General features: G+C 38.8%; 1 protein-coding gene across 2 annotated transcripts in view; it reads left to right on the top strand.

The window, feature by feature from the left end:
* The window catches only part of LOC110834645 (uncharacterized), a 97,091-nt gene extending 88,139 nt beyond the window's left edge, over positions 1-8,952 (top strand). For both annotated transcript variants that reach the window (XM_087356355.1, XM_022074032.2), the window contains exon 2: positions 119-8,952. In XM_087356355.1, coding sequence (XP_087212481.1) covers positions 119-1,740 — 1,622 coding nt within the window. In that variant the 3' untranslated portion in view covers positions 1,741-8,952. The remainder of the gene's footprint in view (positions 1-118) is intronic.
* Positions 8,953-14,116: the final 5,164 nt, after the last annotated feature.

The following is a 14,116-nucleotide window of genomic DNA, read 5'->3' as shown; positions in this document are numbered from 1 at the left end:
ATCTGGAGTACATGGTAGTAGTTGATTCTTAACGTTAACCTAACCTCATAACACTGAAGTTAGGTAAAATTCATATAGATTGTTTATGAGAATTGGATGTTGGTCACCACTACTTTAGGTGCAGCTATGAATTTTTCACCATTCGGAGGCCATTTTCCTGCAGTTCACCAATTTACAGCAGCAAAATTTGGCAATGAGCAAATTCAGGCTGGCACTATGCTGGTAACAAGCACATCTGATGGAACAATCCAGTATATTCGGCCAGAGCACAGTGGTGCAAACTTCCTTCCACCAGGAGCAAACAACAACCCGGTCCAGGGAATCCCAGTGTCCATTGCCACAACGGCTGTGAATATTCCTGTTTCTGCAGCTTCTCGTGGCATCACTACAGTCCAACAGCATCATGTTCAGCACCAGCAGCAACACCAGCATCAGTTGGCAGCCATGGTAAACCAGTCAGCAGGTGGCACGAAGTATCACCACTCACATGGAGCTTTACTTGGTTGGGGTGAGGTACCACTGATGCATCATTTTAATGACACAGGGAAAAACATTACCACAATAAATGTCCCTTATCCCAATCCTTCTGTAAATTCCGCAGCTATCTTGGCTGTTCAGCCGACACAGACATCTGGTGCTCCATCTGTGGCACCAACAGTGTGGCCTGTGAGGTTGATGCAAAATGTGTCTACCATGACTGTTGAGGCAGAGTTGCGGCCACAGGATCTGTGCAAGGTAGGAGAGAACATCAGGCCAAAGCCAGAAATTTCCAAGCGAGATAAAGACTCTGGAGAAAGTGAAGATGACAGTGATGACAGTTCAAAATCAGACATAGAAGGGCCGTCCTCCACAAGTGAGCCTGAGAATCACCATAAGCAGGGAGTCCAAGTACCAGTCAGCATAGGTCACATAACAAATGGCAGTGGTCAGTTGGAGTGTCATCAGATCCAATTGCAACAGCAAGGATCTGCGATGGCAGACTACCTTGCAAGGCTGCAACCTTCCTCGATTCCGCTCACCTTTCAGCACTTCCTTAAGTATCAGACAAACAATGTTGCAGTGGCTGCAGTGTCAGAAATCAAGAGAGAGGAAGAAAATATGCCTATGGCAGTTCCAGGAAGCATGGCTCCTGTCCAGGAGGACATACCAGCCATGTCACCCAAGAAAAAGAAAAAGAAGAAATCTCCAAGAAAACCACGTCCTAAGCCTGGAGAAATCCGCCTATCAACTGCTTTGGATGGTTCAACATTGTTTTGCTGTCCTGAGTGTTACATGGCATATCCTGATAGGGATATGTTGGAACAGCATCTAGCTGGACATAAACAGGAGCGGCGTTTTGTTTGCAACGTCTGCGGGGCAGGTCTGAAACGTAAGGAGCATCTCGACCAGCATAAACGTGGCCACAGTGATGAACGGCCATTTGTGTGTACGGTATGCATGAAGGGATTCAAACGAAATGAGCACCTTACGCGACACTATGTGATCCATTCAGGAAACAAGAGCCATGCCTGCGTTGAGTGCGGCAAGGCGTTCTCTCGCAAGGATCATCTCCACAAGCATGCCCAGACACACATTGCCAAACGTGTGAAGGCAGAGTTAAGCCAAGCTGCTAGTCTTGATAGAAATACAATCTCTACACCAGTCCCCACAACACCTACCTCCATGACCATTCCCCATGTGATCCATCACCACCAGCAACCTCTGACTCACCCCTTGCACCTCCATCACACCATGTCCTGATAGACACTCCTGCATCATCCTGCAGACAGTATTTCCTCCCATTTCTTCTGACTGGCTTGGCTTCGGGCAGTTACGTTTTAGTTATGTGGCCATATCTGTATTGCCATTCAGCATTATTTTAAGAGCGTGTTGTATTAGCTGTTCACTTGAGTGAAGGTGTGCCATCGTACGTTTTCCATATTCTTTCATTCTTACTAGAGATGTTTGTGATTGTTTGAATCTTCCTTACTTTGTCTATAGAATGAAGAATGTGTTATGTCCATTCACATACATGCCAGGCATCATATTCATAAAATGACGTAATGTTAAGTGTGTCAACACACACAGTAAAATGTAAATATTAAATCATATACCAAATTCCACAGAACTTGCATTCTTATCAGGTCTTAACCTTTTTTCTGTTCTAATAACAGAAAAGTAAAGTTATCCCTGTAGTTTATTACTCACCATTCCATGATAACATATTGGGGAGTGGAGGCATAGCCCCATACGTTGTTAAATGTGTTAATACTTGTACATGTAGGTGAGTGGTGAGCTACATGCTCCCTGGACAAGGATGGGTTCAGTAGCTGGTCTACATGTGGTGGCAAAGAGAAATCCTCACCTGCCAGGGATCAGAATTCGTTTGTTCAACCTGTAGACATGTTTTTAAATTGCATGTGAAAAATGACATTTAATTAGGGTTGCATTATTATTAGTATCTGAAAGTTGTCATGGGCAAAATTTAATTTTTTCAGTAGTAAGATTTTGCCCACACCTGCCTTGAGATGTGTTATTCGCCTCCAAGCCCAACCCATTTCATATTCTCTTGGCGTAAATTTGCATCCTAACCATGTATGTTATTTAAGAATAGGGGATTTAAACCCTATATTATGTGGTTTAGCTGTATGAAATGCATCACACAGATGACAAATTTAAAGTATGGCAAATCTTCTGTCAGGTGAGACAGAAATTTGTGTTTGTATATATAATTAACGGAATGTTAATATGTCACTATTACTAAATTTGTTGTGAAAAATGGCCAGGTAATGAAACGTAAGTGCTGAAAGCTTAGGCCGCTCTTGTACTCGGCATGTCAGAAGGAAGGAGTTCGTCCTATTTTTCTTATGGTATACCTTTTACCAGAAAACATGGAGCATAAACATACGGGTTCCGAAACCTTAGACTTGTATAGTGTCTTTAAAGGTCAGATCAACTCTTGCACAGTGATAGGGGTTGCTTCTGGTAACCTACCTCTTGCTATATTATGCAAACTCAGGTGGTTTATCCTTATGCTAGGGTAGTATAGAAAGCTAGTTTGCTTTGTGTTGTGTTCATGTAGTTTTCCTTTGTAAAGCTTCCATCCATCCTCGTGTATATCCATCAGTAAGGATGAGAAGTGTTGAGATGAGAAATCAGCATAGTCTGTCATATTTAAGTTAGTAGCAAGGGTTCAAAGAAGTCTTTTACATGGCAATAGTATAGATGCTGCTTTTGTATAGACATAGTAGATTGTCAGTGAATACATAGAGGTTGTAAGATGAACATTCAGTATTTGATAATTTAGGTAAGTGTGTTGAGAAGGCATTGCCGAGTGATAGAACCATTAGTACAGAACATTATTATTTTCTCCAGCCTTCAAGACAAAGATTTGAAGAACAGGCCTTGTCCTTTCATGTTCTTCCCAGTTCATCATTCACATTAATCCTGTCGTTAAGTGTTTTATAAATTATGCCATTGAGAAGGTGTTGTTAGATGGTATAAAAAATTATTTTGGAGAACTGTTACTTTGTGTACGGTGATTTCTGGTTTGAATCTCACTCTGTAGGGGCTTTTCATTGTTTTTGTCTTGCCAGGCAAGTATTGTAATACTATGTAAGATTTGAGGTTTTCACAGCGGTGAGTATGAAGATTTCTGTCTTCTGGGTTGCGCTGTGTAGTCTGGCTGATGTTAACCAACGTTTCAAAGGTCATACTGCCTCCGTCATCAGGGCGATGAAGATTTCTGTCTTCTGGGTTGTTGCGCTGTGTAGTCTGGCGACCTCTGGTATGACCTCTGAAACGTAGGTTAACATCGACCAGACTACACAGCGCAACAACCCAGAAGACAGAAATCTTTATTATAATACTACCATAAGTAATCACCACTCTCTTATCTTTCTGTTTTGCCTATCTCAAACATTGCTGTGGTGATACTTTTAAAATGATGTCCATCATTTTTTATTTCTTTAAAATCCATGACGTAGTATACACGGTTCTTCTGTGTTATGAGGATTGCATTTATGGTAAACACTGCAGTGCATTACATTGAGTCAGCGGGAATTATGAATTTAGAGGTAGGACGTCTTAAGGGCTACTCTTAAATGAATTCAGAGTAGTGGTTAGCAGTCATGAAGAAAGTATTATATGCAGAATTGAGACCGTTGTTGTGATGGAGGGAATGAGCAGGTGTAAAGTGCTGTTCAGATAGCTGTCCAGCATCGTTTCCAAAGATATGAAGTGAATAGGGATTATGTTTGACTTCTTAACGAGCACCAAAGAAATGAGTGAAGTTTTGTAAAGCAAGTTCTACAGTGTGAAATAGTGTAGTTGGAAGTAATGACTGCAGAAGCAACATGAGTCAAAATTAAGGACATATTTGTAGGAGTGTTTTAAAATTTTATGAAACATGATAGGCACTCCCTACATTTTCTGTATATTAACCCTTTGAAGCCAAAGCTCATCTAAATGATATTTAAAAATTTATTTCAAACCACAAAGAATACACAACATCCCATCATTAGTAACTTGTTAATGATGTTTAGGGAAATAATCCCTGTTTAGAGTGAGAATCATGCTCATAAATACAAAATGAAGAGTTATTAATTGTTGAAGCAGGTGGGACATACAATTATCAGTGGGCATTGAAGGTTAATATAATTGGAAGTTCTCGGCACATTGATTCGTGACTTGTGTTGTTTCTGAGACGTGCTTTTATGAACACTAATGAAGTTTCTGGTTCCAAACATTTCAGTGGGTTTTTTGACCAAATAAGCAAGGATTCTGCTCCATGCATTAGTTGTGTACATTCACACTGTGCGTTCTCACATCAAGGGAGATTTTTGTAAACTTGAAATGGATGTCAATGAACATGCTTTATAAACAGATAGCTCTGTAGGCAGTATCCATATGTAGGTGTTAGCAGAAAATGTGGCTTCTGAAGTTGAACATTGCAGTACCGTATTTCATATCATAATTTATGCAACCTTGTTTCTCCATGTACAATTAAGAAAAACATGAATCTTGATATATTTCATTTCCCTTCATATGTTCACAAAATGAACATTTTTATCACGAAATTCTGAAAGCGATTAAAATCAGAAGTGAGTAGGAAGACATCATATTTGTCAGGATTTGTTCTGTCATTGCTACACCTCACAAAATCTGCAACATGACCTTGTACCCATGTAAAAGCAATGGATAGGATGCTGTGTCTTGCCAAAAAGTATGAGTATGACATGCAGATTAAATTATTAAATACAAAAGGCATTTAATTAAAGGAAAGCTGAATTTTGTTAGCTGTTAACATCATACATGACATATGCAATGAAATCGATTATGATGATCTGTTATTAAAAATAAATTTAAGATTTATTACAGTGTCGAAGGTCCACATTTTTCTGTTATACTTTACAGATTTGTTCAGTGATCAAAAGTAGGAAAACTAAGATTCAACAATAGTTTATAAGAAGTCATTAATTAATTACAAGTTTGATAATCTAGAACTTTATGCAAATTAAATGGTGATTTAATCTGTGTTTACAAAAATGATATATTTAATTATAATTTTTGGATAGTGATCTTGTGAATTTTGCCAGATAACTCAGTATGCAAAAAGCTGACATTCACCACTCTAGATGGTACATGGAAGGTAGGGAGACCCTCATTAAGGTGGCTTGACTGCAAAGAGGAAGACTTGAAGAATCTGGGCATTAGAGATGGAAGGTGTCAGATACGGAACAATGAAGGAAGATTTTGAAGGAGGCTAGGGTCCACCAAGGATGGTAGCGCCAACTGAAGAAGAAGAAGAAGAAGATTTTGGGAACTTGAGACATTTTTAATGTGCAGACCTGTTGAAAGAACTGCAGTTACTTTTTTTTATGTATTAATATTAATTTAGTATAAAATGATAGCCACTCTTTCTGTCTTAAAACCCATGCCGTGTTTATATTTGGAATGTTCGTGTCAGGAAGGAGTAGACACCTTATTTCAGACATGATTACATAACATTCAGAGCGAGTGTCTCAGAAGAATATGAGTGAGTGGTAGTCTGTTGAGGAGAGAGAGAGAGAGAGGTATGAAGTTGCAATATTGTGATCTTTCTTCCTTCCACTTCAACTTGTCCAACACTACGTACTTCAGCAGTGTGTTCTTCCAAATTTGCCGTATCATGCACTTCTCCACTGATGGTCACAGCATGCTTGAAATAATTAAACATCTTAAAAAGCAAGTCCCTAACTTGTCTGTTCAAAATATGTTGCTTGGGTCCCCATTCATGTACCTTGAAGACAGTGAAATGTAGGTAGATCAAAACTTGAAGACCAAGTTGCTGTGTTATATTATGAAAACGAGAAAGCATACAGCACTTACGGAGACTGACGCTGTTCATGGTTTCATGGTCTTTGCATTCCCTGTTACTGTGCATCTAATCCACTATCTTTTGTGACACTCATTCTGTTGCTTTTATCCTCCGGGAAAGAGCTCATTGGCTGCAAGGTTAAGGTTCAAATCAGTAGCAAGTTAAACTGTGTTAATTTTTGTTACTTACTTCATTTAAGAAGTGAAGGTATTAAAATATGCTTATTGCTTTGTCATCATAACTGATGTTCCAAGAGTTCTCATTATACCTTGACCCCTTGAAGACTTCTTTAAATGATGCTCTTCCCGCTTCTGCAGCTGAATTGAAATGGCAGCAAGTTTTCAATGTCTTTAGAGATGTCGTATGACTGTTTGGACAGAGTTGTCGACCACATCTCAGAGACAGTGTTAGTTGATAGTGGGTTACGTGATGCATATTTAGTGTGTATATACTTTCAACATGCTAGAAAAGAGCCTAATGTAGTGCAAACATTCTGAAGTATGTTCACATGACTGCAGTGATTTTAAAGTATGGTCACCAGTTATTGTCATAGATAATACAAAAGCCATTATTAATCAGGTGTTCTGATCTTAGGGAATTGCTTTTTGATTTGTACCTAAGTGTTCTTTAATATATTTTGTGATTTCTTATTTTCAACTAAATGCCTGCCCGCCTACCCCTCAGCATCAAAATATTACTCAGAACTGATGAAGTTACTAGATTTTTTTAAATTTATTTTTAAACAGCAAACTCATTCAGGAATTTGAAACAATTTTTTGTTTATGTGGTTTACGTAGGGCAGTCAAAAAGTTCCCAGAATTGTGGTATAGCTCTGTAATGGTAGGACATATGGCAATGCTTACCGAATCACATTCAAAGTAGGACCCTTGCGCACACACACACTTGCTCCATCGATCCTGCCATTGTTGGAAGCAGCGGCGGAAGGCTTCGTTTGGAATCTTCCGGAGTTCAGCATTCGACACATCGCTGGTTGTGCAGCAATTCCTCGCCGAGAAAAGCATTCCCATCATCAGACCAACCACCATACTCTCCGGATCTCGCTCCGAGTGACTTCTGGCTGTTCCCTACTCTGGAAATGGACCTCGAGGGGACGAGTTTTGCAACCTTGGAGGACATCAAATCGAACTCCGGAAGATTCCAAACGAAGCCTTCCACCAGTGCTTCTAACAATGACAGGATCGATGGAGCAAGTGTGTGTGTGCGCAAGGGTCCTACTTTGAAGGTGATTAGGTAAGCGTTGCCATATGTCCTACCATTACAGTGCAATACCACAATTCCGGGAACTTTTCGACTGCTCCTCGTATATGGTACCAGCAGTTTCACTAGGGAATTGCTGATGCAGTGCATTAATAGTTTAGTTGTTCATGTTACCAAAGAGAACAGACAAGTTCAGCTTGTTTTGCTTGGATATATTATACACACACATCAAAACTAAATCAGTATTACAGCTCATGACTGAATGTAACCAATATTAAGGCCTAATAGGATAAAGGCAAAAGAAAATATTTATTTCATAGGCTTTTCATCCTCTTTTGCATACTGAAATATCTTAGTATTATGACTTACAATAGGCCTATGTAAATCACTTTTTGTTCAAATGTTTAATTAATTTAGAATCTCTCTCAGGCTGTCCAACATCACACAAGAATTATCTTGGTGATATTGATCTGTTCTGACCAGGTTGTGATTTAAATTTCTGTTTTACTGATGGTTTAACATATAAATGTGTGTGTTTTCTTGTACACAAATTCAACTTGAAAGGAAATATACCATGTAATAAAGTAGATGGATGAAATATTTGTAAACATTTTCGCATGCCATTAGAGAAATTCCTGTTGAGGTGACTGACATAAATGGAGGACATTTTCAATTATATTTTTACACTTTTATCAAGTGTAATTTATGTGCATTCATTGACTGATTTAAGAAATATTTGCAAAAATGTTGAATTTGTATTCCTCTCAAAAACAGTGAATATAATTAAATAATTGTTAGCTCGCTGACGTGTGTAACACTTGAAAGCATAGTGTGAGAACAAGGTTTAAATGAATTGGTCTGATAACCTTTATTGTTTGTGACTTATGTGTCGTGCACTGTCCAGCTGGTCATGTGTCACACTAGCATACTGCTAAACTGTTTGCCGCACATTTAAAGTTTGGCTGGCAGCCCTGGATTACAAACTTTTAAATCCCTTATAGCCATTTGATAAAGTTTATATGTCTGGTAAAGGGTTTGTGTGTTTTAGGGTTTTATAGACCTGTGACACATAAATTCAGTGTTTCACCCGTGTACTAACAGGACCTCATCTCGTTAAACTTAAAAGTATCGTTAGTTAATATGGGAAATGTTATGTCAGTCTCCTCAGTTTATGAATTTCTATGCCTGTATGATTTCATGAGACTAGAAAAATTGTAATGCAAATTATGACAGACTCATTAGACTACTGACATTAAACACCGTAATTTGATCTATTCGGTTGTTTATACGTTTTTTTTAAGTTGATGGTGCACATTGAAACACGCACATGGAAGGGTTAGTACTAAAGTAACAGTGGAAGTATTATTGATCTTTCACTATTTATGATTTCTGCTCCATATTAAAAAAATCATTCACCTCATCTGATTCACCAAAGGTGACGATGGTTCTTTCAGTTTTATTGGACATTATCACTAATATCAATAAAAATTAGTATCATGGCAACCAATCGCCAGAAGACAGGAGTAGAGCCAACTTCCAAAACGTTGTGTATATCAAACATATCTCCGACAATGGACGGTGTCCAATACGATGTTCCTATAGTTGAATTATTTATTACCACCGTTGAGTTGTCAACTCATGTTCCATGTTTGGAAGGTCTTAGGTTTGAATCTCAAGTCCAGAAGACGGCCGCCTTCGTCGAGACTCTGTTTTTGCTTTGTGTCTGTCTCCAGATAAATGCTGAGATAGTGCTTTAAAATAGTCCGTGGCCACTTCCCCAATTGGCGTGGAGTATAGCTCTGTGAATTCGAGACATTGGCACATTCTTGCTGCTTTAGCACTGTTGAATAGGAATAGGGGGCTGAATCGACCTCAACCATTGTGGAGGGATATTTTGGTAAACAAGATGTTTCAACTGGGACCACATATGCAAAATATATTTGGCATGTGTTGTTTATAATTTACATAAATGTTATTTATCCAAGATTTTGATGCAGGGGTGAACAATATTGTGATGGGTTACAGGGATCTTGAAGCAGATTTACAGACTACTAAATTGTTAAGGTGTGAATTCGATTTAACTGGCTCAGGGTGTGATCTGATGTGATGGTTTGTGAAGACGGTGATGAACTTCAATGTCTTGATGAGCTGAGTGGTTGGAATGCTCAGTGGAGTTGGTATATATGACGCTAAAATGGTGAAATAAGGCAACGTGGAGTATATGAAACTAAAAATGTAGTCATGTATTAAGATTACAATCACAGTGAAAGTCCTAGTCCACAGTGTGGTTACTTTCGAACTACCCTTCATAGTTATGTCAGTAAAATAGTGTAAAAAACAAGTCACATCTCAGTGATATGTTGTACAAAGTATTTTATTTTCTTTCTCGAAAGTGTGTATAGTTTAGTAAAAGCTTTATATAATTTTTACATTAGAGATAAGTTGTATTCTCTTTTTTTCTTCGTGTGTTTATGTGTGTGTAAAGTATTATTATTTTTACTATTTACAAGTGAAATGTGTTTTTAAAATGTGCCTTCACAACCGGTGTGTGTCGATGATAGATCATCCCAGACTTATCAAATTGCTGTCCTGAAAAAATCTTCCTATAAGTTGATCCTTCTATATATGATAATTATTATGAAATGAAATTATTTTTTTGTACAAGAATTGCTAAAGAAAATATGTTGTATTGCTAAATATATACATATATATATATATATATCTACATTTCGTAGCTAGTGATCTTTTTTAAATAAGAAGATTGTAATGAAATTATTGCAATATGATGATATGTATACTGTCATCAGGCGAAAATAAATAATATTGCCAATATTTTACAAAGAACAGAAACAAGTAGTTTACATTTTCCTTATGTTGTGTTTCAGAGTACTTTACTTTTAAAGCTGGATTTGCCAGCCGCGAAGACCTCAAAACTTAAAAATAAAGACGCCATCGCTGATTACCATTATCACCGTCGATGAGAAACGTGAATTGGTTGAATAGATGCGTTAAGACGTTGAGGAATGTGCGAAACAACCTCCAATGTAGGGTGGATAGTGATCGGTTGACCTCCCAGCACCTTCGGTCAGAAAGTGGCATGAATGGAATCGACCCGAGGCATCTGCAATGCTGGGGTTGCTTAGTGCGCCTTCTGAACAGTCAGTGGGGAGATGAGTTCTGTCCAGTCTGGTGTTACTTTGTGCGACTTCACTACTCTCAGTTGGCTGGACATGTGGACACCACGAATTACTTACTGTACGTATTGCTGAAGGATTTAGATGGGCTACTTTGTCATTGTTACTTTATTCTCTTCTGCAGTTTTAATTAATGACATAGAAGTTTCTGTATAATTGCTTATAAATTATTTAGAAACTCGTGGGTGGGGAATCAGCTGTGTCCAGACTCCGAGCGTTAGTAGAACTGTGGTTCCAGTGTTCGACTGGTCCACGCCGTTACCGCCTTGGACAACGAGGTCACTGAAATAGCATGTAGGTGTTCTGTGCGAGTTGCTAGTACCCATGAAAGCGAAATTTCAGAATAGCAGAAGCCATAACATGCACTTTCCTAGATATTTTTTATTTATTTTTTCGTCTGGAGTCTCGGATTTTGCTTGCAAAACATCACGATGACAGATCAGTTGATGATGATATTAGAAAATATATGGACGTGAGCTGAATTGAAGTGGCTTTTGAGTAATATCCGAAGTTAAGCTTCTGTAATGACAGTGTACATACTTCAACAAACATTTTAACGTACGTGACATCATAAATGGTTCAGCAGATCTGCCTCGTATTTTGTTAACAAGGAAGCTTGGCAGTGTCGCTTTCATATGATTCCTTGAAACGTTTCTAACGTCGTTCATATCACATTGCCTTGAGTTGTATGAAATTAATGAAGTCTTGTGGCGATGAATGCCGCGCGTGGTCGTGTTAGGAATAAACGCTGTGTTTAGACGTATTGCGGAATCGTGATGTTAGCTTAAGACTTGTCTGTTTGATGACAGTTCCGATTTTCTGTCTAGAATGTTATTTCTTTGTGTTGTAATCTAGATGTGAAGGTTTCGCAAATTATTTGCCTAGTGTTCCTTGTTATCGGATTTATGTATGAAAATGTTTGTAGTTTGTTTGAAATTTTCTTTCGTTATCAATTTCATAATTATTTCACCGCCGGCGTGTTCTGTGATAAATTACTGCTGTGAAATATATAGGTGGAGTGTTAAAGGTCGACTTCTTTTCTGGATGTACCCGGTTCGAATCTCAACAGATGTATCGTGGCTTGACGTTTTAAATCGTTTCAGTCTTTGTCCACTAATTCCGGTTCCGTAAATTAAATTACTTAGGTCTCAGCCATAGGCAATAATCCTGAAGGTTCAATACCACTAACACAAAAACATCCTGATCCAGCTCTGTTCATATCCTCACAACCCACTTTCGTAACAATACTTTTTAGGCGTTCTTTACGCTTTAGTGCAAGCGGAGAACACGATTTTGACTCTTTAAAATTTAGTTGTCTTAACCCGTAACCCTATTTTAATATGCTCCCATCTTTGCCTAGGTCTTCCGAATGCTTCTTCCCTTAAGACTATCCTACCAAAATTCTGTACGCATTTATTATGTCCCTCGTGCTCTACGTACCCTGCCGATTTTATTATTCTTAATTTATCCAATATTTGATAAACAGACTAAATTATGGAGCTCTTCATTATGCAGTTCTCTTCTTATAAATTAGTCCCTATTCGGCCCAAATATTCTCAGCACCCTGTTTTCAAACACCCTCATTCTGTGTTATTCCCTTAACGTCAGAGACCAGATTTCACACCAATACAGAATAGAGCAGCAGATAACATTAAGGTTCTGTACATTTTAATCTAGAATGTCTTCAGTTTATTTATGATGTAATAGGCCTAGTGTATATCGATCTTTTCGTCCTTAATCTCGACCACAGCTATGGGATAGTCTTTGATAAAAAGTGCCGGTACTTTGGTGCTGACGGGAAGGGTGTAGGGTTTCGTCCTACAACAGAAAAAAACCTACATGGGGGGGGGGATTTCGTTGCTGTAGACTTGAAATAAAAAAGTATTCCTTCTTCTTTCAGCTCTGAATTTGCATATCTTGGCCTGGCTAAAGGTTTGATATCCTTGAGCGAGGACAGTCAAAGCAACAGTGATTCAAGTTTCACACAATGACCTATGCCATTGGTTTCTATGGTAACGTTATAAGTAACAACGGTCACAGAAAAAAAAACTTTGGATCGATCAAGTAATCTATTCTTAAAAACGCCGTTACCGGGACTTGAGTCGCTCTTCGCCCGACAGTTTAATATAGCGTGACGATGGACGCTGAGCGTCCATCAGTACGGACTGAAGCTCTAAATAGAGCAAATCAGGAGCGACTACTTCCCGTGTCGAGGCGGGTTAGAGTACCTTCACCGTAGCCCTGCGAGTCGTAGAAGGCGATGAAAAGGGAACCCGGTGCCCGGAGGTATAACTGGGCCACCCTGTCACTGGGGAAAATAAATACAGAGATCTGGTCCTCCATCTTGGGGGTTGGACGTAAGGCTGACGACCTTACTCTGTAAAAATCTGTTGTTGTGAAATCTAAAGAAGTGAAAACCAGGTGGCCTGAGACAAATCTGGCAGAATCTTCTAAGGAAGGCTTTGGCTCAGAAAGGGTTGTTTTGCCAATGATGATGTTTATGAGGAGGAGACATTCACATACGAGAGAAAACTTTGCTGGTGCCGTCAAAACAACGTTGAAATTCACCCTGAATGTTCTATGAAAGCTCAATATCAGGTATATTGAACAAACAAAGAACTGACCACGTGGAATATTAAATGGGTATGTAAACAGTGGTTTCATTTATGAATTGTTGATTTGTGCTCGCGAACTTTTCTCGTAAATCAGTAATCGATGTGCACATGTTGGAAAAACACGTGCACGATGTGCCGTAGTACACAAGGAGATTTTAGGTTGGTTTCCGAAAGGTGAAACCGAACAGGTAAATTAGATTTTTATGTTGTATGTACCCGATTCGAATCTCTGTCAAGCTACCAGCTATTCTGAATAAGATCTTTCTCGATTTTATTCAGTATAACACTTGAATTTTTATTTAAATCTCGATTTTCGTGTATTTTGAAGATGAGTGTCTCTTGGGATGTTGCGTCGTGAAGTCTGATAGATAGGACGATGATAAAGGCAGTAAGATCTTCTGGAACGTCGGTCAGTATCCAGCAGACTTCACTGTTCAACGTCCTGGAAGACAGAAATCTTCATACTCGTCTCTGCGAGAACCAGAAATCTTACCTGAATCTGCTTCGATTCTTTCTCTGTACTGAATAAGGGAAATTAGAATGATTGGCCATAATATTTATGTTTTAGTATCGCTGCGGGACCAAAAGGGAAGTTTGCTCTCCCCTGATCGAGACGAATAATGGCAAGGTAAAAATGTGAAAGTCCGGTGATGAAATTGGTGCGAGATCTCGAACGCAGTTGATGGGGTCGGAGTGAATAATCGTTCTGATGTAGACAGGTTTGATGAACGTGCTTTGTATTTGTGTAAACG

This window comes from Zootermopsis nevadensis, unplaced genomic scaffold (assembly GCF_977971745.1).
Source record: "Zootermopsis nevadensis isolate Lab colony 2312 unplaced genomic scaffold, Znev_1.0 Znev_ptg000027l, whole genome shotgun sequence".
In the NCBI taxonomy this organism is placed as follows: Eukaryota; Metazoa; Arthropoda; class Insecta; order Blattodea; family Termopsidae; genus Zootermopsis; species Zootermopsis nevadensis.
This window is presented reverse-complemented; position numbering and strand designations above follow the sequence as displayed.